We start from the raw sequence: 25,070 nt of genomic DNA on the forward strand, positions 1-25,070 counted from the left end.
AATTTCTTTCGTTTCGGTTCAGGCTGTCCCTTGTGCAGAGACCACTGGTCGTCGCACGTCTGGTGGCCACTGGCAATATCCTATCATGTGGATTGACAACAACAGTAATCGCGCTGTTTTGACTTACAGTTCGCCTTAATAACTGTCTTATACCGCCAAAAGTGAAATAAAATAATCATGGGTTATACACAACGTAATCTGTTCTCAGTTATCTAGCTTTTGGCAATAGTATCCCCTGACATCGGGAGGGGCATAGTGTATTGAAAAGTTGTATTGCTGCTTATATGTCAGTTCTGTATTCGCGTCTCCCGATTTTTTAAAGACTGGATAATCCTTACCCGTATATTCCCAGTAAATCCCACCTGTACATTTCTCTTTAACCGTAAAGGTTTTCTGAACATGCTTTGTTTCTGGTAACACACCGAATCGACGGCAATAAGTTTGTTGACGTGAAATACTATGTTTTTATTTCTCAAGCATTTGTATGGAGACAAGCACACCAACTATAGTACTTTACCGTATGGTAACAGCTTATGGAGATATAACACCATACAAAGAAGATTAGGTTGATCTCACTTGGATTAGGTTAATTCCAAGTAGATTAGCTTAATCCCACTCCCTTTCTATCTGATCAAGCCCCGATAGAGACTGACACAACACATGATGACGTACTGCAATGGGATTGGTATATTATATCCACTAGTATAAGTAGAACACACAGCAAATCACACTAACATATAAGTACGATGTCGGTTCATACTGTTTGAAAATAGAAGTGTTTGTCACAAACATATTTCATGGATGCACAGCTTTTGTTACTGATCGTTCAGCACATTGTGAAAAGATAGCTTAAATGCCGTTCACTCTGTTATTGGGTAAACTGTTCCGACCTATAAACACTTCGATCTACCTACTGGATCTCGTTCAGCGAATCAGCCTTCACTACATGCGTAGGTATAGCATGTTGCCTTCTAAAAGTACATTTGCGATCGGAAGAGAAAGTGGCACTCTGATTAAGACGTGCCGACCACAATGTTGTAAATGTCGTTGAAAAAGATATGGCAATATCCTAGGCGTTAGCGTACAGGATTTTGTACTCGCGTGAATCAAGAGACGAGATATTTGCCCGTATTTGAGTATCAACGTCGTCTCATGAAGTGCACTGCTTCGTCGCAAATGTTATCTCATGTCGGAAAAACAACTATAGGACAGTGACATGCTCGGCTGCGAAAGGTTGTTCAAACTTTGCGCGAATATATGTTAATCAATGTTTTTGAACGAGTAGAGAAATTGTTGATCGTAGTGGGACATACTGTCTGCCAGAAGGAGTTATGGATCAACAATTTTCTGACTTCGGCTTTGGTAATTTAACTATAGCTGGCAAATAATGTGCACATATTCTGCATCGTGTAGGGTTTAAAAGACAATTTGAATAGGTGAAATAGAATCACCAGGTGTGCCGTGGTACGTGTCGCGGATTGGTGCTGTGCAGGTCAATTCGAGGTAAGCAGCAGCGAATTGTGATCTGCGCGTTGGACTCTTCGACCGACACCTCGCCACTTACATTTCAATGGTACACGAATATGAAATTATTCTGCGATTTCTAAGTCAGTCTGTAGATGATACTTATTTTATCATTCATGCGTCTCGACAAATATGTATTTCGAAAACCTGCAATATTTTATTTGGCTGTGACGTGAAAAAATATGCGGTTGAGAATGGGGCTGTAGCTAGGCATTTGATACCATGGTACCGTAGCTGGACACTGTGGCGAAAACAGATCACACCGTCACCGTGCAAACTTACTCTATCGCACCCTGACAATGTCCAAATGCGAGAGTCAAGTCACGACCAACCGTCGTTAAGTTTGACAAGTACTCTTAATTGCAATTTTCTTCCCAAGCAAGAGATATGTTTTGCCCGCTATTCAGTCTATCATGGTGTTTCCGTAAAACCGAAGGTAGCGTGAGTTTCAATATTCGACAGTAAATGCAGACCCTAAACTCTCTTCCATGTGAAATCCAGAACAATACTAATTAATCGATATGCGTCTAGGGAATCTGTTTGGGAATGGCTAAATTTTAAAGAATGATCCCTTATCCTCGACACTTATAGACCGCACAATACTAGCACGACAAAGTTGTTAAGGTAGCTACATACCTTACAGACACTTTCAGATTTTTATTTTTTTCTCAGTTATGGAAGTCTCACACCCCTATAAAGTATATATTTTCTGAAAGCCTTGATATGGGAAATCCGACCGTGCACAGATCAAGTTTTTATTTGCACAATAGTCACATGACAAGCGTTTTGCTGAACCTTCCAAAAATCGGTAGCTACCTTAAAGACAGACGGCCCATCTGGTTTTTTTTTTTAACAAGGCCACCCAAGTCAGTGATCGGCTGTTGTACTATAACAATGGATGACCGAATTCCTTTCATTCTAATCTTCTAAGAAGATATTACGATTGTTTCCGTTTCGCGTCGCGATGGAAAAGAAGAGTTCAGAAAATGTGATCAGATAAGATGGTCAACCGCAGAGAATGCACCGTGTTTCACTCAGCAGAACAACATACAATACCATTAAAGGTATACAGTCGCCTGACTGTAATCTAAATATGTCCATATATGGTCGAAGGGGCGTTCTTTGGTATTCAAAATGCCCGTGTGGGGGCGCTGTTTAAAAAAAGCGGCCACCCGCTTAAAACCTGTGATTGGTTAGATTTTCTCTTCCCATGGTAACTGTGGCAAAGTTGGAACAGGTGACAGTCAGTTTACCTTTAACTAACATGACAACGATAATTCCATGGAAACTTGTCCCATAAGATTTTTATCAGCAAAAAGCAATTTTAATGTGAAAATACTGAAAACTTCTCGAGTGTTTAAACAAGGGTTTAGAATTTCATTGGAGAACACTTGAATTACAACAGCCCATGCTCTGAAAACTTTGTATAGTAACGTGAATTTAATTATATGGAGTATATATTTTGCATACAAATGGTTAAGGAGGGATGGGATCGAATATTACCTTTGTTAGATAGAACTGCATTTTAAAGACGACGGAACTATATACTTTAGTACAAAACTCACCCAAACCAGAATATAAAGGGCAGTATCGTGGTTAAAAGTAAATATTCATTCGCAGCAATCGAGCTCAGTGAACACTCGCCTGTTGGCACCACGACCGCAAACTTCGGGAGTATCATTGTGTGGACGTGTGCACACAATCATTGATTTCCAGGCGAGTTTCCTTTTTACGACAAAGTATAGCGAAAGACGATTATTAAGATCATACAAGTATATGATACGACAAATAACATTTATTCACCATTAATCAAACGCTATATTGGTTCCGATGGCAATCATTTGTTTACACATCAAGATGCCAAGAAAATAATATTTGAAAAAGGTCTTACAGTAAGGTAAAATGCACCTCGAAAATCAAAGATTATTAAGACTTTTTTTATTACTTTGATTGATCGAGGAGAACATTTTTAACTTCTCTGCGTTATAAACGAGTCTTAAGATGAAAGGTCATTGCTCACCGACATATGGTATTAAAGATGGAAACCATCGTCTTTGTTAATTCATTGGGGTGAAATTAAATTTTAGATTTCAGAAAATATACGACAATGAAAGATAGATACTATCTACGAATTTGAAATATAGTACACAATCCTCAGCCAGACAAAGATAATGAGAGTCGAAAGTCGAGACAGCCTCCCCGAGGTGTATTCAACCTTAAGTGAAAGTATCAAAATCGCTACTTTTGGATACAAAAAAATCGCACAAGTATTCCCATCCTTATAATACAATGCGTTCTGTTGTACATTGAAATTCAAAAGATAAAAAAGATGTTTGGGTAAAATGACAATTCAGAAATTCCTAGTTTATCTGATATGTTTTGATATAAATTACATCGAAAGGCACAGAGGCAGATGAACTGACGTATTAACAACAAATGAACGTCCATAAGAAACTGTGAATAGTTCATACAGATTTGTGTCCCGTAAAAATGAATAGATTGTAAATACGGACGTATCCACAAATGGATGAATAGCCAGGTATACATACGTCTTTAAGTAAATGAATCGACCCAAGACACATGTGCAAGACTTTGTGTGAATTACTAGATAAACACTATACATAAATTATAATAGTGTGCATGGCTAGACACAAACAAATCCATTAAGTTTTCGATGTCCGAAATCCACGCTATGTATTCCTTTATGTTGACTATTTTCATATGTAAAAAACTCATATCTTTCAGTGCGACTACTAGCATGTTTAAAGTTTACGTTTACTTGAAATTTGTCACAAAATACTTATACACTTTTATCTACTAAATTAAATCAATAAAAAAAAGGCTAGTGTCAGATATTTTTTCAATTATCTTTCACTAATGCCTATATGTATAGTAACAGGGCATGTCTATAACAACTAGTAATCCACAACGATTCTGTAATAGATGCCATTCAAAACTTTGTCAAAGCCAAGGTTTATTGACCAAACTAATGAGTTAGCATGACCCTATCTCTAAATGTTTACCAGAAAGATACCTAATATTTCACTTAGTGAATTTTCTCACGGGTCCGCAGCAGACTGTGTCGTTATATATTCGGCAGATAAATCTACAGAAGAGTCTTTGGAAAAACGTATTTCTCACAATAAAGACAAGGAAATATTATTCCGTTAATATTTCCGTCTTTATTTTTGAGCAGCTGTTATTATCCATTTTCTTACTTCTTCTGCGGTAGCTACGCCACGCTGAACATTTTGGGTAGCAATTATTCTAAATCACCGTGATGTAATCTATCTCGGCTTCGCGACAAATTGATTAATCCCTAGTTTACACATGGCATCTACTGCTTCAAAGCGAGCACGTAACTTGTAGCGCATCACTCAAACTAGAAAAAACAGATGTGTTCGCTGTGCTTGTATGGAGTTTGCCCTAATGAGAGGTCAGGGCGCTTTCATCACGATCTCTGGTTATGGATGTCTCCCCGGTTACGAAACTCGGAAATGCCTTTCCCGTCGAACAAAATAACAAAACAACGATAATGTCATTGATCTTCCTTTGCGAACTATGCCTATTTGATGAGATGCCAAGCCCAGATATATACATGGGGCATTATATCACGTCAAAAATCTATTTACCTTCAGTCTTGTTGGATTAGTTTCAATCAGCGAGTGGGCGCTTTGATGTGGGATTAAACTATACGATCAGTAGCACATTGTATTTGAAAGGTTGATAACATTAGTGGTAAGGTGAGCTGTATGACCTGTGTTCAGTTTTTTCGTCGTTTTCGTCGTTTACTACTATGACGATCAACGGTTTCAACACGCGAAGAAATGAACTGTTGATCTATGAGCCTGTATAATCAGCACTGAGAAAAATTGAACAGGAACTGTCCATTAGTGTCTCTAAGGTTCCAAGACAAGCAATTAACCTTTTTAAGCTAACAATTCTCTAGTGGTTAATAAGCTCAGAACCCCTGTAAATTATATATATTTTCGGAAATTCTAGATAAAGGGAACATTTTGGTTACCATAGTGTCACCATAGTTTACATAACTATCTCGTGACAGGTAATTTGCAAAATCTTTCCAAAATTAACCACCAGATTAGGTCAATTACTTGTCTTGGAACCTTAAGTCCTTTTCCACTCTCTGAAAGACAGGTTCGCCGTGGTTGTGTTAATGTCATATATTTCTTTCAACGGGCCGCCACTGCAACCATTGACAAAGAGCAAACTTCGGAGAGAGAGAAAAAAGGTGTTGTTATACCCATGTGACACGTTTACCGAGAATTATGACTCAGTTCGTCTAGTTTCACAGAATGTCGCACATAAAACGAAAAGGTTGGAATAACATGTCAAAAGGTATTATTGATCCCTGGTGTGCCATACTATCATTGCATTGAAGCCTTGCATTAGACAACCAGACGGGCGACAGTGCAATGAATTGGGATCGTGCAGCTAGCAAAATTAAAATATATCACCGTTACCCTCTGTAATTGATCTCAAGATGAAAATTGAAAGTCTCATTTCCCCCAGAGACAGGTCAACTCGCCAACAAGGAGATTGCTTTTAAAGGCATTCGTCAGACTTGTGAGTATATGGTACGTGTACTGTTTGTTGTGTACGTATAGTGTGGACACTGAATGCAGAAACAAAAACACACACAGTAATGTGCATATTTTTTCTTAAAAGAACATGCATTTTGTGTACATTTTAACATGATTACTAACTCTGTATCTATATGTCTCATATGAATCGTGTCAGTGAGAAGCCTAGTACAACACAAGGCAGCATTATATATATATATATATATATATATATATATATATATATATATATATATATATATATATATATATATATATATATATATATATGGTATACAAATGTCCTGGTGGGAAATTACAGTGCTCGATGCTAAAAGTAGAGCGTTATAAATAATAACACAAATTACAAAAAGTAATAATATCTGTTACTTAAGTTTCATGCATCCTGCAATCTTCAGACAGAAGTAAAAGGATTCTTAGCTCTTTAGTATACACTCTCATTCATGTGATTTGGATATATATATATATATATATATTATATATATATATATATTCCTTATAGTTACTTTTGTATTAAATAACAATTGTAATTGGTCTCCCATATATTGCCTTTAAAATACCATGTTGTCTTAATTAGTACCATATCTTGCCACCGATCGCTTTTCGCCGCACTATTTGGTACATGTAAATTTATCCTGCAGATAAGACATTCTCCTCAGCTTCAGTTGAACTTGCCGGCAGGGAAACTGTGACCGTAGAAGTTGAACGTTTGATGAAATGTACGCCGACATAAGGCTCTGGCATACAATTTAAGTCTAATTATCGCCCTGGGAAATTAGAACGGTCATTACGATTCATAGGTCACTCAGTCTTGTCGATCCTCTGGCGCTAGTCCTTCTATCATTGAGATAGCGGAGCTCGTACACTGTCCTGTCGCAGTAGACGTATCGATCGTGCGTCCTGCAGGACAGGCAGAAACAGCAACAGCAGAGGCAACAGAAAGCCTTCCTGAACGCCCTCCTCCTGACGCGACTGCCCACGTTGTACAGGATGGGACTCAGAGCGAGGTGAACGAGCAAGGCTATCGTCTGGGTATTCGTCAAACACGTCCTGATGTTCGGACTGATCGGCGAGTCCACTAAAATCCTCGAGTACGTCTGAATTAGTTGATTAACGGCCAGAGGCGCGAAACATATGAAAAACAAAAGAGTGATCAGCCCGCAGAGAATTAAAACATGCTGCTCTTCAGTTGACCCCAGAGAGCCGCGTTTTTTCGACTTTCTCATTTTCTTTCTGGTCAGATGGTCAGGTCTCTTCAACATCAAAATGTTTACCATGACAAGAGTGTAGCATATTATCACGAAGCAGACAGGCATTACTGTAACCAAGGTGAAGACGATGCAGTATGCCATGAACATTTTTTCATCCGATTTGAAGTAGATAGTATAGACGGCGAAGAAGCCTAGCCCTACACCCATCACCCAAGTGAATATCATCAGCGAGATGACGCGTTTTTTGCTTCGGATCTTCAACATGTTCGCTTTAAAGGGATGACAGACGGCGATGTACCTGTCAACGCTGATCAACGTTATGGTTAAAAGCGCCGTACACGAAAACGTCGGCGTCACGAATATCCACACTTTAGGGATCACATCTTCGAAGAGGACCAGATTCTTGTAATAAGGTAAAAGGCGGACCAAACTCAATCTGGTAATCACATCATAACCCAGCTCCGTCACGATCATCATCATGTCCACCACTGCGAGGTTGATGAAATGGATATTCGGTATCGTCCTTGTCGACTTCACCCGGCACACTACGAACATGAACGATACATTTCCAAGAAATGCAATAGTGCTTAAAATAGCCCTGGTGTAAAACTCGATTGTCGGGTCAATCAAACAGGGTCCCATAGTGAAGTTTCCATAAAAGTCTCCATACCAGAAGTATAAACTGGCATTTTCTGAACCGTCCTCAAATTGTTCCATTATTTCGGTTTCTGAAAAAAAATCAAATAAGTTTTTTGTAATAAAGTTAAGGTAGGACACGCCTTGGGGACAGATATTAGGACTATCAAACTTTTTAAATTCTTTACTAATCTACCACTTGTGGGGTTCATTTCAAACCTCTTCGTATACGAAAACTTTTCACCGGCTTAGTTTTTCGAAGTTCGAAAATTTTATTTGTCTCCATAGACTTAACACAAGGATGGCGGCCATTTTAAATGTTAAATATCGGTAAGTCTTGAGTTTTAGTTTCTGCAGTACCAAAATTTGCACGGTGACCCCGATTTTTATTCTTGTTTTTTAAAGAGAATGGTAGAAAGATTCCTAAGGAAGGTTTGAGCAAAAAGTTTAAGTCATTCACTTTCGAGGCGCATACTACCTTAAGCAGTTAATCATGTTCAGATAAGTTTGCCATTTTCTCTGACATTTGCCGTTGAAAATAATTGTTTCATACATGGATCCCTGAATAGGAGAAAGTAAGGTAGAAGCAGTACAAAATATAATGAAGAAAGAATTTGTGTCTTGTCTCCATACTTTCAACAATAAGCATTTTGATGGTTTTTTTCGCGGCTTTGAATGCAGTGCTTTTTCCAGCTGCTGACGATTATACCGCAAATTGGGAACTGTGGTGAATTTCACTCAAGACCAAAGTGATGAACCCGGAGTGTCTTAAAGCGAGGAAATTCACAAGGACCATACGTGCATCGTAAACAGTATTTGGTAAACCACTGTCAAAATGAATTTCGACGGGCAGCAATAGGGTGATTAAAACACAAGTAGCTAATGTTCAACGATGCTTTTAGACTAGAAATGGCCGGGGAAGTGGTGGGAACCGTCACAAACAAAAGTAAATGCATCGCAATTCTTACGAAGATGTTATTATATTATGATAGCCAAGACGTCAGTACTCGTTCTGAAAATGTATACTGCCAAGGATGTATCAGTTCTTTATAGTGTTTTAATTCAAAGCACGTGTCGGTTATCACGTGCGGTGTAATGCACATTGTCGAAACATCGAACACATGCCGCGCTCTGCGTTAATTTCACCTATTCTTCCCAAGATGTAGATATCCACAAAAAATACATACCAGCGACATCAATATGTCTGGTGTTGCACAGAATATTTACTGCTCTTGAAATTAGATTGGTTTAGATTGGTGATTGAATTTAAAGTATACTGCAGGGGGGATTAACAGAAACTGAAGTTATCAAGAAATCCATCTCCCGATGTGAGATAAACATGTATAGCATTATATTGTCACTGCCTTCCGAGGCGTTAATTCTCAAAGATCATTAAGATCCCGAAGGATGAAGACTATACACCAACGAACAATTTCTAACTTTATCTTCTGATAAAAGGGAGAGAAACGTGATGAAGTTTCCATGGTGATGGATTAAAAATTAAATGATTTTATGACCTGCGTTTTCACTTCGACTTGCTTTCAAAGGAAATGTGTGTGTATGTGTGTGTGTGTGTGTGTGTGTATGTGTGTGTGTGTGTGTGTGTCAAATATCTAATTTGAAATGCAAGTTCATTTATTCGATTAAAATCGTCAAGTGTATTTACAATCTTATATGTATGTAACTACTTAAAATAATTTATGTCTCCAATGCTACTCGTTTGAAATCCAATGTCAGATATTATATATCGCCTGTACTTAGAGACGATATACTTCTCGAATAAAAACGAGTGGAAAGTCACATATAGTTTAAGTATCTCTGCGATGTTGGCAAACAACAGATGACACTCCGGATGGTATTCTGATCTTACGGCTCTTTCGCAAACCCCAGTCAAGTAACTGACTTCTTGCAAACATCCTTATGAAAGAGTTCACATTTTGTGCAAGTTGACGCCAGTCTCTCGAACTCCCACGGTCACATGGTACAATGAACAGCGTCTCTGACGCATGGTTCTGTCTCCGAGGTATCAACACTCCATGTCGTGACTCCTACAGAGTAGCTCAGTAACGGCAAATTATGACCCGAGAATCCTAGACGTAACGTTTTTTATACAGTTGGACACAGAAATTTGAAGCAAAAAGACCATACTGTTATAAATACATCAAAGTTCTCAGCAACGCATACTCTAACGTGTTTACAGTTTCCTTGTACATATTTTACCAAGGGTTGTAATTTATCATTGATTGCCTTTTAATGGACTACACAGAAGCATTGCATCTGTATGAAATCACTCTTTACTAATCTATATTTTTCTAGTGATTCCGGTTCATAAGTAGTCTGGCCGTGCGTTAGAAATGATGGAAGTAGTTGTCAAAATCACCACGTGAGCGGGCGTATTTCAGTTGCAGTATCGCGTTAGGGTCATGGTTAGGGTTCGATTAAGGTTGTGATGGTCATCGAGAGATAATCACCCTCAGTAAACGATTTGACGATCATCTTACATGTAAGCACGGCGGTCCACCGTTCTTAATGTGTGTGCAATTCTGGCGTATTTGTTTCAACGTGACACCGCGTAATAAGTCGACAGTGAAATACAGCATGATATTATAACACCAGGAATTGAGATGAGAAACCATCGATTAGGAGGAAGTAAAAACGGCTCACCCTTTTCGCGAAAATCACGCGTTGCGCCGCTTTTACGGAATACGTGTAAAGGAACCGATTAGAGTTGAACGCGTCACGTGATTGGGAGCCTTAAAAATTGCCTCTTTGGATGAACTATAGGGAGTGTCCATCCCTTCGGCTATTTCAGAAAACGATGCTCGTTGGTATTTCAAAAAACATCTTCGATTAAAAACAACTTGATGATTTTTCCTTTTCCTGATCTGAAGTTAGTGAAATCTCCTCTAGCCCTTTGAAGCATCGCACACCTATCTGCTGCGTGACTGATAGCATTTTCTTCTGTTTGGTTTGTGCGAATCAAGTTTAAAATGAAAGGGCTCACAGCTAAGTGATGAAAGAAAACTGATTGTTGCTTGTGATGAAACTTGCTTTCTAAAGCATCTTGATCATGTACGCCAGGAAACCAACAAGGGCTTCAGATATGGTGGACGCAAATTAGTCTCTTGCCGTATGGGTTCATATATCGAAACTATACCTTAGGGCTACATGATCGCAGCAAGGGAGCAACACCCATAGCGCTACGTGTAACATGTATCGCTAGCATCGTAGTGATTTTTGAATTTAATTTTCGCTCAAAGTGGTATGCCATTTATAAATATTTCTACATGTATTTCGTGTTTTACCGGGATGAGGAAAAAATCGGAGATGTTTTGACAATACGCATTCTTACAACATCGTTAATACATCTGTTATCGTTCAACTTTTTCTGTGTTATACTTTTTAAATCTTTACATCTTGGTAAGTCATTGTGATTAAGAAAACCAACAAAAACACCGCCTTTCTCAAATACATTTCATTAACCATGGCAGTCGGAACCGTTTCTTTGAAAAATCTATCAAATATCGTTCAATCGCGCAACACCCAGACTTAACTGAAACACCAGCTGTAGCAGGACTTCAACCACATGCAATACATTCAATATTGATTGGGAGAAGCGTGTCGTATTGAACCATTTCACCTCCTCCCTCCTATTCTCTTGCTAATAATTTCTACCCTGTCTTTTGTATGGAATCGTCCAAAGTCGGGTTGTGAAGAGGTGATACCATTCTCATTACGGGAAAGAAGCCTTCCTTAAAGTTACACTTGCTCTTATTGGTTTGTTCTATTTTAAAGAGGCAATTTCTTATTCTGCTCAGTCCCCACATTATGTCGCAAAGTCCAGTATTCAACTCGTCAACACCGCATTTGTGCGTGTAATGCCCAATATTTTGTTGACGACTGTATTTTAAGACTAGAATTCATCCATTAGCAAGTACATCGCATATTGTACTCAGTTCATTGTGTTGGCCAGAGAAATACTCTGTATTTGCCATACTTTAGAGAACAGAAGAAAATATACTTGCTTTATAGAAGAAACACGAGTAAACTGCCATCAAACGTTACTGCTATTGTCCCTTGAATATAGGAAAGTCGTAATATAAAATAATCTTACCATACCATAGCCATGAGCACGGATCATTGACAACGCAGTAATGGTAAAGAATTAATGGACAATAATTTTACAACAAGAGGGAAGTGGTACGTACAATGGTTGGCGGCGTTATGGACGCCTGCAAGGCATCACGGTGACGCTGAGAAACATGTGAGTGAGGCGTTGGAGCAGAAAGGGTACCGAGTAGACCTTGTTCAAGGGATTTGATGATAAGTGTTTGGTACAGCGTTGTCATAACAAAAGAAAGCTTGGCATTAAAGTTTTAAGACAACAACCATGTTCTCACGTGTTGTCTGTAACTCCGGCGCCCATCACACTGTAGTTTCTGCCGTTGCACTTGATGGATGATAAAATACACTTTGTAACTTTGCTTTGCATGGAATATCTTATGCACAGTGGAACTTACGTCCTGCATGTTTACTTTTCAAGATCCTACATCCGACTGCTGAATCGGTTATTGGAATATCATAATCTCCGATTTTCCGGTCACCCTGTCGGGCAATAACTCACTCTACAGTCATAAATATGAAATAGTCGACGTTATGAAGGCCGACAGGAAACAGAGCCTGCCCAGCATGCGTTAAAAATAATAACCCGTGGAGTGCTAATGGTCTCGTTTTTATCTTACTTTATCGTCATAGTAAAGGTCATATTTAATTTATTTGACGTGATTTCATTTGCCAAAACATGGAACACCATTGGTGAAGCGTAAATTTGCGAAGGCGCGCGACGCGCAGGGCACCACTACGAGCGCTGGAAGTTCTTACAACGACAAATGTATTAATCTGCGCCCCGCCGGCGTAGTTACTCAGAGATGAGTATGATGAATCGCGGTTTGCAATTCGTAATCACGTTTGAAGCTGTGGGTAATTGGTAGATGTCACACGTCAGCGATCTCTGTGATGGCAACCGAGCCGACTGAAAAAAAAAACAAAAAAAAAACAGAAACGAACCGCCACAAGAACTCCTCAAAAGTTTTGAGATATTGATGTTCAATTTTCCAGTAAAGTTTTTCTTCACTACCCATTGGCCAGAATCTAAGGTAATTAAACCCGGCAAGTTGGCTCACGTGCCATTTTGGAACTGATAACTCGTAAATGTCCTGAAAAACGGTATCTCACACGACATCTCTTGTCGTTGCGGTTCGCTAATCCACGTTGTTGCGCTCGATGGATAAAGGCGCCATGCTTGAGAAATTGGCACTGAACAAGAAGAGAATTTTAATCTCACCCATCAGCAGAAACATTATAAGATTACCAAAGACAGGGTATTTCCATTAGGTTTATTACGATTAAATCTATGTATCATATATTGGCACACCGTTTAAAAACAGTTATTTCACGTAAAACCATCATTTATATTTATCGTAATATGTCGTGATATGTTATTAAAAACTACTATCTGAGCATAACATCTGGAAATTTTCTGCGTAATAATTCAATAACAATTAGCATTATGCAAGATTCCGATAATTTCGGGAAAATTAGGTCTCTTTAGAGGTGTCTTGTTAAACGAAATGAAATTGATTTGAATATAATCACCCGCATTTTCACGATACCCATGTATAAGAAAGTCGCACACATATATGTGCGTCATCCATTATCCCGTGTAGAGCTGCGACATGTTCGTTTCCTTGTACTTGCCTATTAATGATTCTATGACGAGACATTCTTTGCGATGCTTCAGCGGTCGTCGAGCTACAGTCAAACCTGAAAATCGCCAGCACAACATTTTCCTGATATCAAAGGAAAATCCAAGTAGTAGAGAACATACATGTATGTCTGTTGCTACGGCCGTATTACATGCATCCCCCCGCTGCTCAAAGTGACCGTATATAGATACTTAGCACTGTTTACAACGTAAAATCTTATATCACACTGTAAAAGTATTACTTTCGGCAGGACTTAAATACGTAGAACTCCCCTCGCCCATTTGATAACGGTGTGGCCCATAAGATACTACACAAAAGCGGTGTGCTAAAACTGTTTTAGTTCGTACCGCGCCGTTGAAATATTTATTCGCAGAAGAATTATGTTAATACTCCTGTATTGAATCTCACTATAAAATGAAATATTCATATTTGAGACTGCGAGATATATATGAGATTTGGTTGGAAAGGTTATCCTTGGACAGGTATATAGGGGTGATATATTAGAAACAAAGGCGAGCCTGGTCTATATAGTTTCATTTGCATCCCATTTCATAACCAGTCAGTTCCACTACCTATATAGCCTACAGGTATCTGATGGCACAGAACTTTAACATCTTTTACTTCATGCTTGTTCATGTCGATTGTTCTAGAACTGGCAATTTTACAAATGTTTCAGAAACCATCGGTTAAGCTTTTTGCAAACTCAGTAAAAGAGTTTTTCATAACTGATCCAAATAGACTCAGTGAAGTTCTGAAATCTGAGTCAAAATCTCAAGTTCCTCACACCGAATAATATCCCAGCGCGTCTTTCGAACAAAGGCCGCACACACACCGATGATTACAATACAGTGACCATTCTATAAGAATACCTCACTTATCCTCTCATATCCTGGACGAAACATAGCGAAAATCGTACTACATGTACATGGCCATGCATCGGTTGTACACTGAATCATTCCATCACAGCGGTTGTGCATCGTGCAGTTAAACACAAAGCATCTGTACTGATTCATATAAGATGGAATGGCCCTTGCAACGCTAGAATAACATTCTTGCGTCTGCCTCATCACACGCTACAGTTGAAAAAAGCCACTAAGGATTGGGTCCACGATAATAGATTTCACAGTACTGCGACTCCCATATAACGAAGCATAACAACACCGGGGGAATGAATTTCACTTCTTGCTTCAGGCTCCATACTTATAACTTCCAATTTTTGTTTGCAATTTAAATTCTTTTTACATATTCACAAGATTTAGTATATAATTCACTCGTTTGTAGAACGGCAAAGTGAGGGATTAAAGTATTTCAGTCAAGCATTTAATTGCAATCGGCAGGTTGCCAGGAAACACATCTTGCCATTCAGTGTTGTTAAAAAAGATGAGTAACTCTTTCAGGGAGATCTAAGCGCCGACAGTTTTTGCTATTATTGTACAAGTTGCAACGTGAACGTTCTGAGATACAGCGAAAATTCGCATGGATGTTTAGCTTTCCGATCGTTCAGCAGATGGATGCTAGAGGTTTCCTATTGAGAGACATGCCCATCTCGTGAAAATTAATAAAGGTACTCCCATGAGAATGCAATTTTTTCGTCTAAAGTACCTCAAAAGTACATCAAAATCGATATTAAACTGAAAAAAGATACGAAAATTTCAGAAACATCACGACAATCATCTTATTTTCACATATAAATTATAATAAATTACTGTCGATTTTGCACGACCAATGATGAAAAGTTCCATACCTCCATTTCACATCTCAAAGAGGCATTCCCGTCCATGTTCTCATATATTAAGGCATACAGTAATCTGTTTGGCTAAAATTTGGATGTTGGTATGGTTTCAAGGGAATAAAAATGGCGGGCTACGGCAAAAAAATAACATAACATAAACGCTTCAAAAGCGAGTCACCCAAATGCCAATCAGTTCCATAAACCTTAACTGAAAGTGTATTCCAAAGCCATTCGCGTGAGTCAAAGTCAAAAGGACGTCCTTGGTGTGGGGCTAGCTGGGCGGTTGATGCTTGTCACGGATATCACGAGCAGCGGCGGCGGGAAAAGGACCTTAATTCTGCTCAAAATAAATACATTGTTCATCTGAATAGTAAGGCTTTTTGTGACCTGAATACTGATCAAGATTGGTCTCATCTGGCGATAACACTTCAAAGCCAATTAATTTTGAGAGTATAAATCGTTATCGTGTCAACATGCCTGCGACTTCTGAAAATGTGAACCAGACGTTTCTGTACAGAAATCTTGCTCTGCGCTCATACATACTATACTTTTTATGTGCTTGTTTGATTGACAGGCAAGACGGCATTCTAGTTATCCTTCAAAATTGTCTGACCTTAGGTTCGACGCGTCCCATACCTTTCTTTGACAACAAAATGTAGAAGGGATTAAAGACAACGGCGAAAGAAACACCGACAATGAACATACCTTATAACCGACTCAAAAGTTCTGAGATGGCGACCAGAAAATTGTAAATCAATGAGCACGACAACCCACCGTGCATGGCCACATCCTCCGAATGGGGTTTCTCGACAGCGTCGTGTTTGACTGACAAGAAGATTTGCATCCACGTGACGCGACCATTCCATCCAGCAGCCATGCAGAGAGTTTGGAATCAGCAACGTCCAAACGGTAGTTTCAATCGAGTTAGCGTGTATTTAACAGCGTGACGCAAATCATTACGAGAAGATGTAAATACGTTAGCAATGAACGATTCCGTGCTTTGACCGGAGATGGTTTAATAAAACGTGTAGTCAACTATGCCGGTCAACACTTCCAATTATGATCGCACTGCAAACCACGTGACTAGCCAATCGAGGGAATAAAGTACAAACACATGAATGATGAAATCTTTCATATCAATTTCTTCGTCTTATAAGTACATGACTGAATTGGAAAGGGGAAAAAAAATATGACGTGCGTTCATGTCAGTACTGTTAATTTAATGAACCCAGGTATGGCTTTTAAACATGAATCTGACGAATCCCCCAGAATCCCACAGAATTTAGCTGATGTAAGATCGTAAAGGAAAGACGGTACGGGCAGGTAACACTACACCCTGCAGTGACTAACACCCTAGTGCCTGAACAAGGAACCGTGCCATATTAATCTGCCTCACGTTCTGAACACCATTGTACCTTCGAAGGGTTCATGACTGCATAGAGTAATTACATATAAAGTCTGCGAACGCTGAACAAAATTGATCGATCTTTCAGCGTGTCGACGAGAAGGTTGTCTTCAACAATTGACTTAGAACTTGATACTGGCTCTTCAATCTCATTGAACGTCCACGCACTAGTCGAGATGAGCTAGTCAATGGGCATCGCTCTTTTAATCTGGGCCACTCTTGAGATTTTGAGAAGTGAAAGTAAAACTTGCGCGGTATTAATGATGCATAGTTCAAGTCACATCCACACCGGAGAAGATTATTTCAGGCACAATGGCGCCAATAACAACACAATTACAAACATCAACCGATATCATTATCCACTCTCGTTTTACCTGATTGGCTGAGTGTTAATGACGAGCGGACATATTCGATGTCCAATGTTTAGGCCGATGCTACAACCTTCAACAGTGGAAATGACCGATTTTGTTTAAAGTTGTGAAAATCATGATGATGATGATGATGGTGGTGGTGGTGATGGTGATGACGATAATGATGTGATGGTGGTGGTGGTGGTGATGACGATAATGATGATGATTACGACGATGACCTAACTAACTTAACCCGTAAAGGATGATTATAATGATAGTCGTTTAGCGAAAATAAAATACGTAACCTGTTTCATAGTTTGATTCAATACGTCCGACTGAATAAACGAAGTTTTCGTCACACTAAAGCATGGATGGGGAGAAAAGGTCACGTTCAAATATTTTGCGGAGGTTGGCTTCTTTCAAGTATGTATGTATGTATGTATGTATGTATGTATGTATGTATGTATGTATGTATGTATGTATGTATGTATGTATGTATGTATGTATGTATGTATGTATGTATGTATGTATGTATGTATGTATGTATGTATGTATGTATGTATGTATGTATGTATGTATGTATGTATGTATGTATGTATGTATGTATGTATGTATGTATGTATGTATGTATGTATGTATGTATGTCGGTCGGTATGTATGTATGTATGTATGTATGTATGTATGTATGTATGTATGTATGTATGTATGTATGTATGTATGTATGTATGTATGTATGTATGTCTGTATGTATGTATGTATGTATGTAAGTATGTATGTATGTATGTATGTATGTATGTATGTATGTATGTATGTATGTATGTATGTATGTATGTATGTATGTATGTATGTATGTAGGTAGGTAGGTAGGTAGGTAGGTAGGTAGGTAGGTAGGTAGGTAGGTAGGTAGGTAGGTAGGTAGGTAGGTAGGTATGTAGGTATTCCAATAAATTTGAGATTATTCAGTTGCGAGAACCTATGCTTGCCAGTTTGCAGTGACCTGTATATTTACAGCATCCACATACCGAAGTAACCTGCCACCACGCAGCAGTAAAGCAGTGTCTTAAAAAGGAATCATCAAACTGTCAAAGCAATTGCTACTCATGATGCAGAGGATTATAATTTGACGAGATTTAAGTACCTTTACCCCTATATTTAGTGATGCATGTATTTGATTAACGTAACATTATTATACCAGAGACAAACATTTACTTGAACTGCTGAACTCAATCTGATATATCTCCATTATATTACGCGGTAGTTTAAATATTTGTATTCCCTGTACTCATAAACCGGTAGATGAAATACGTCACATGCAAAATAATTGATATATGGGGAAGAAGTGGTAATAGAAAATGTACCGTTGTCTTTGGCTTTCATTATATTATAGTTCGCAAATCTTGCCGAAATGTTATTGTAGTTTCAGTCCAAACCAATTGAAGAGGTCGGGAAGACTGGATTGTTAGGCTCAAGTGAGAAAAAACAGGAAAATGATTCAAATCTATGCAACACTTATCGGACTAGAAAGGGCTTGGATTAACAAGGGGAAGGCAGTACAATTTGGGGACAGTTTGGCAACAGGGGTCGCATCAAGTCATGGTTTGATCAGAGGAAAGGCCGTCATTATTTAGTACAGCTAGAATATATTGACTTATGAATTTGAATCTGTAGAAGTATATGTCTCTGAAGTGTCAGGAGAAAATAATGAAATATACATAATGTATAGATCAAACATATGACTTGTACTGTCAAATTGATTCTCTACAGGCAATATATAACATTTACACGACTCTTCTAATCATAGATATTACTTTAATCTGTCTTTCAGAAATGAAAGGTAACCTACGTAATAGAATAAAAAAATATGAGCTTTATTGCCCATTGAGTGTGCTTTCGCTGCTTTCCTGGTTTTTTTTTAATGAAAATCGAAAATTGATTTTTCCATACGTTAACACGAGAATGGAAGCCATTTTGAATTTCAAATATCGGAAAAACTTGGATGATTTGACAAAGAATCAAAACACTTCCGGTGACATAACGGTAAGATTTTCATTGCACTTCCCACGGCCTTGAATGGATGGTATAACAGTCCTCCAATGCATTGTATTCACATGATCATTCTTATCGCGTTTCATTTTTCGGCTGCGTGCTGACTGGCAAACTAGTCTCATTTCATATAAAACGATTATAAAGACCTGCGTAAAAATTGATAGATACTCCTGAAGCGTGCAATTACATACATAACTCATAAACTCAGAGCTAGTTTTAGTAAGAGATCTGATCGCACTGTTGTAATTGGCCATAGCAAGAAGTTGTGCCTGAAAGGCGTTTAAACTGTTTGTCACGCGACACAATTGACATTTATCGCTACGAAGTAAACTAAAACATAGACCTAACACATCCATCATATCGAATTAATTATTCCAAAGTTTTACTCATTACGAGAGCTTATTCGAATAGTTCTTGAGAGAAGCGTATTATTTTCCATAACCTTATGCTATTATTGTTTTCAATTGTTAATGAACGATTGCCATAAAATGACTGATTTGTAAGTCTTGTGACGGTGACTTGTGTCTTCCCACACCTATTCGATGATACCGACTTTCGCCAATGGCCTAATATGCAGGCAAATAAGTTAATCTGCGCATTTGGATAAAGACTCACAAAGAGGCAAAAGAAATCATAAAAATTTAAAAGATTGTACGGAAGCACTAAAGTTCTTGTGTCGGCATAACATAAATTAATACTGACATATCCTCCAAAGACACGAGCCCATTAAGATCAACCATGGATGTAAACTTTAAATTCACGTATCATGGACGACTGAATCTATTGGTTTAACGCTGGCATGCTGCCAAGTCACATCAACTCACCTGTGAAGATACTATTTTCACAATTTCGCATATGAGTACTTAACATTATAAGCATTTTTTAAAAAAACGCAATCACGATCAATTAAAATTTCTCGTGTATGATTGATCACATTACCTGTAAACCCCAAAACGGCTCGGAAATAAGAGTAGATATCCGGGAAAGCGTCCATTAAGGTAACCGTACACGCAAACTTCGACGACTTGAAAAAGAGTTATCGTCCACCGACACGAAGATGGGGATCTTAATCTGTGCACATTGTATATGCACATGCCTATTAATGTTCCACAGTCACTGTATTGCATGACTTGAAGGTAGTATGCGCCTCGAAAGTGAAAGACTTAAACTTTCGCTCATACTTTCCTCAAGGAATCTTTCAAACATTCTCTTTCAAAGCCAAGAATAAACATCGGGGCTCACCGCGCAAATTTCGGTACTAGGGAAGCAAATGACCCAAGATTACAGATATGTGAAATTCAATATGGCCGCCATCCCTGTGTTAACTCTATGGAGAAAAATAAAATTTTCGATTTTCGAAAAACTAAGACGGTGAAAACTTTTTTTACACCAAGAGCTTTCAAATGAACCCCCACAAGTGGTATATCAATGTAGAATTGATAAAGTTTGACACGCCCGAATATCTGTCCCCGAGGCGCGTTCTATCAATTTCAGATTGCTAACATCAAAATCTGTCAGCCTGGTTGGACATGAAATAAGTTTGTCAGCAGTACATAAAGATGACAAATGCAGAGCAAACTTATCAGTCATTGTCGGAACAAGAGCGCAAAGGACCATGGGAAATTAAAACACACTTGTCAATACGAAACTTAAAGCCTTTGACTTCAAACCCCTTCTTATGAATAAAGCCTGGAAAATGTGAAGGTAAAATTATGACCAGAAAGTCACCTAAACACGATTAATTACGGATATTAGGTGTTTGTCCGAAATTTAATATGCGGGAAGATTTGTGCCCGACAAACATTTCGAACATATATAATGCCCCGTCCCTTTGTACATTTTTCTGGCAAGCACTGTCACACAAACTTCGTACAGAAGATGCATATTTCATCGAGCTAAACTACAAGCGAGCAAACAAATGACACCAAGATATTCCAGCTTTACGGCGATAAGATTGTCTCCGACTTAGTAATTTTACTTAAACCTAATAAAATTCGCAGGGAATGAAAGGAGGACACTTGACAGAGAGGTTCTCTGTCAATCATGGGTTCAACGGGAGAATAAAGATTAACATTGTTTATTATTTTTATTTATTTATTTGTTTATTTTTATTTATTTATAATTTATTTAATTGTTTTATTCAATATAAAGCCATACAGGTGTAAGCCCAATTGTAGGATAAGACAACCATTACACAGTGAAGTTCCCCGGCGTAAGGGCATAATACCATGCTGAGTCTTGAACTCATCATTCTCTGACAGTGATTGCGTTACACTGGACTTACTGGGTCTCGAACTCACCATCCATGAACAGTCATTCCGTACGCGATATTTAAAATAAATATTTAAAATACACCGCTAAAAAGATAAGCAACACTATAATGGTGATCACTTTTACTTGACAGGATGGCACAGAAGCAAGGAAGCTGGATCTTCGGCGTCGAACTCTCTAATATGACTTTGGAAGATTGCAATTGGGATATTTTCTCTCGAGAGGGAAATGATTAACTCTCCGCGTATGAGCTTCACACTTCTCGGCGCTCTAAGAGCGACAAAGGGGATTTTCGTCACCGACGAGCCCACGATCACACGCCTACATATAGCTAAGCGCCTTTAAAACCATTTGTTATTGCGATTCATTTACTGATAGTAAATTACAAAGACAAATAACGAGCGACAGTACAGTAAATCAGCCAAGACTTGCCCGCGAAGGAAGGGTATTTCTCACTTTTTTTGCTTCGACACCTAATCAAAGCTAGCCGATCGGTAAAAGCAATAGCAAGAAGAGTTAAGGATTTATTTGTCTTGAAAACCGTAAAATTCACCCTATCCACGTGATCCTTCTCTTTGAATAATTGATCTACTATGATTTAGTAACCTGTAGAAATCAAGAGGTTACTAAGCAACGGCCTGTGGAAGACAGCCTGTCTATACGCGCTAATTAATTTCACCGTCGCTGAATTTATCAGGTCTCGTAACGCGGGTTTTCGGATTACAAAAAAGGCGAGGTATAATTCATTTATATTTTTTTATTAGTTTCTTAAAATGACTGATTTTGTCCTGTTTTACCGACTGCTTCAATATTTAGGATGGAACCTAGCGACAAGGTTGTTGGAATGCAAAGTTCTGATTGTAGAGTACGGTTTTAGCTCAGTCTCCAAAAACGGTAGTTTATACATTCACACAGAATGCATGGTCTGTGTAGGAGAAAGGGTTGAGCGGTATCTCTCTAAAGATATCTACATAAGATATTCAAAAACAGTCTGATACGCGTATCCAACATGTTTCCATCATCTGGGAAATCTCTGGTAATTTTACTATTTAATTTAGACCTTTATTAGTTCTTAGCAAGGAGGCAGAAGACAAGTATAAATTTTCGATTCGATTTTCACAACTTCAACAACGATGCGATAACTACACATTCGATACCATTAACTGGCGTTGTATTTCATATAAGATTGCTGTTATTCTACATATGAGTATCCAGCGATATTGCATAGATTTTCTTGTGTCATAATGAACACCTGTGACAAATATGGACACTTTGTGCCATAATCTTGACAAAAGAGGAGACTCAAGTCGCAACACATTTGGTCACTCTTGCAGACAACATGGCCATGCTACCTAAGCAAAAACGTTGTGTCAGTTGGTTGTAAATATACATAAACATACATAAGCATAGATACACGAACATACAAACAAACACACACACATATCGTGATAGATGTGTATGTAATTTAATATAATATATATAATTATAATATATATATATATATATATATATATATATATATATATATATATATATATATATATATATATCACATATTACTTCAAGCACAAAGTAATAGTGTCTGTTACTCAAGTTTCATGCATCCTGCAATTTTCAGACAGAAGACATATATATATATATATATATATATATATATATATATATATATATATATATATATATATATATATATATATATATATATATATATATATATATATATATATATATATAAGCATAGAAATATTTTCGCAGACATAGAAATATGAAAGTGCTCGATGCAAAAGCAGAGAGTTATACAGATAAATTATTTTAATTACAAAGGTTATAATACCTATCAATTTAATGCGTCTTGCAACCGTCAGACAAAGAAGAGCTTCCATTTTGCTCATCAGAAAAAGAGCAAATAAATAACACTTATAAATCCAAGCTGTTAAAATAAACGTCCTAAGTTGTTCTCAAAATGTTCTCAAAACAGATATTGTTTGTCTAACTCTTTAACTATCTAGAACCGTAGCTTAGTGGCACAGCCCATCCATTTATTGGGATAGCACTATTTTAATAGCTGCGGCAGTTAATGTCTGACGATGGCAATACGCTTGAAGCATCAGACATGTACCTTATAAGTAATTTATTTTTTCCGATGATGTTACTAATAGTTTCCGATATATGAGTGACAACGATTTGTAAATGATCGTATTATTTGATGAATTGCTTGACTGCACAGATTAGGTGTTTATTGATTAAATAAACTGGGCAATTGCACATATCACTCGGAACTAATTAGCACATGACGTACAATACAATTTTTATCTTCATAAATTAAAAAAAAGCCAGGATTTACAACTTTGATGTACGATTTCTTTTGTCAAACCATTCCCCCCTTTAAGCCATTTACATGTTTTATGTCTGACTAATTTAAGTATAACGTCACACAGAAGAACAATGGCGTCGAAAGTTTTGAAATATCACTTTAGCGAAACCAAAGTTTCACGGAGTTGTTTTAATAAATGGCGTTTTATTATTCATTCAAAAATGATTAATACAAAGTAGTTTTGTGTATCGTATAATTGTTAGTGCTGTAAATTGAGAGCTTTTGATACAAAATGCTTTGTGTCTATTCCAAATTTTAGCCCTCGACTGCAGTAGCGCCGCCTACAGAATATTAAGAATCATACCACATTCATTTGGTGACGTATTTAAGGGAGGAGTTGCTTCGGAGACAGATTTTCAGATTTTAAAAGTTTTACAATGCTTTGTTGGTATGCTGTTTTTACGAACTGATTTTGAAGCTGTGGAGTAACTGAATGTTTAACCGTTTCGTTTTTTGTAAAAAAAATTATGTTTAATTTATTTATCTCCATAAAGTAAACACATGGATAGCCATCGTCTTTGTTTCTCCAGAAGCAAAATTTGCACAGTTTTATTCTTGACTTTTAAAGAGAATGGCTTCACGTTTCCGAGAGGAAAGTTTGAGCAAAAGTTACAAATATTTTCGTCCCGAGGCGCGTATTGCCTAAAACATTTAAATCCATGATTTTAATCCTATAAGTCTGTGTGTATGCTTAGTACAGTGGGTGCGAGATGAATTGCAGGATTATATGCAAGACGAGATATGCAAGTCGATATTGCCTCGAGATATAAGGCTTAGGTCACCTTGCCTTACTTTTACAAAGCACACTAACCCGACAATCGGATTTGTTGAAATCCTACAATGGAGCGTTACAGACTCACTAATAATACTCACCAAAGGCAGAACAGGCACGGTTAAATTTGGAAAATTTGTTTTAGAAAAGATATACTATTAGTAATGTTGGGGCCGGGTACATTCAGGACAAAGACTTTTAATAATCTGTCTAATTTTTCTCTGGGATACACCAAAATATCCACCACGCCATGATATCTTTAAATAATAGTTTGATTTGAAGAAGATTCTTCCGCGAGATGAACTTGATTACACATAACGTAAGAATGATGACCACGTATCTTCGATCATTTGGTGTCGATCGCATGTTAAATGTAGATTATG

General features: G+C 37.8%; 1 protein-coding gene across 1 annotated transcript in view; it reads right to left on the reverse strand.

Moving 5' to 3' along the window:
* Positions 1 to 6,666: 6,666 nt before the first annotated feature.
* Positions 6,667 to 25,070, reverse strand: part of LOC139134332 (kappa-type opioid receptor-like) — a 34,056-nt gene continuing 15,652 nt past the window's right edge. Inside the window, exon 2 of the mRNA XM_070701213.1 lies at positions 6,667 to 8,064. Coding sequence (XP_070557314.1) covers positions 6,920 to 8,053 — 1,134 coding nt within the window. The 5' untranslated portion in view covers positions 8,054 to 8,064 and the 3' untranslated portion in view covers positions 6,667 to 6,919. The remainder of the gene's footprint in view (positions 8,065 to 25,070) is intronic.

Source organism: Ptychodera flava, chromosome 6 (assembly GCF_041260155.1).
Source record: "Ptychodera flava strain L36383 chromosome 6, AS_Pfla_20210202, whole genome shotgun sequence".
Taxonomy (NCBI): domain Eukaryota; kingdom Metazoa; phylum Hemichordata; class Enteropneusta; family Ptychoderidae; genus Ptychodera; species Ptychodera flava.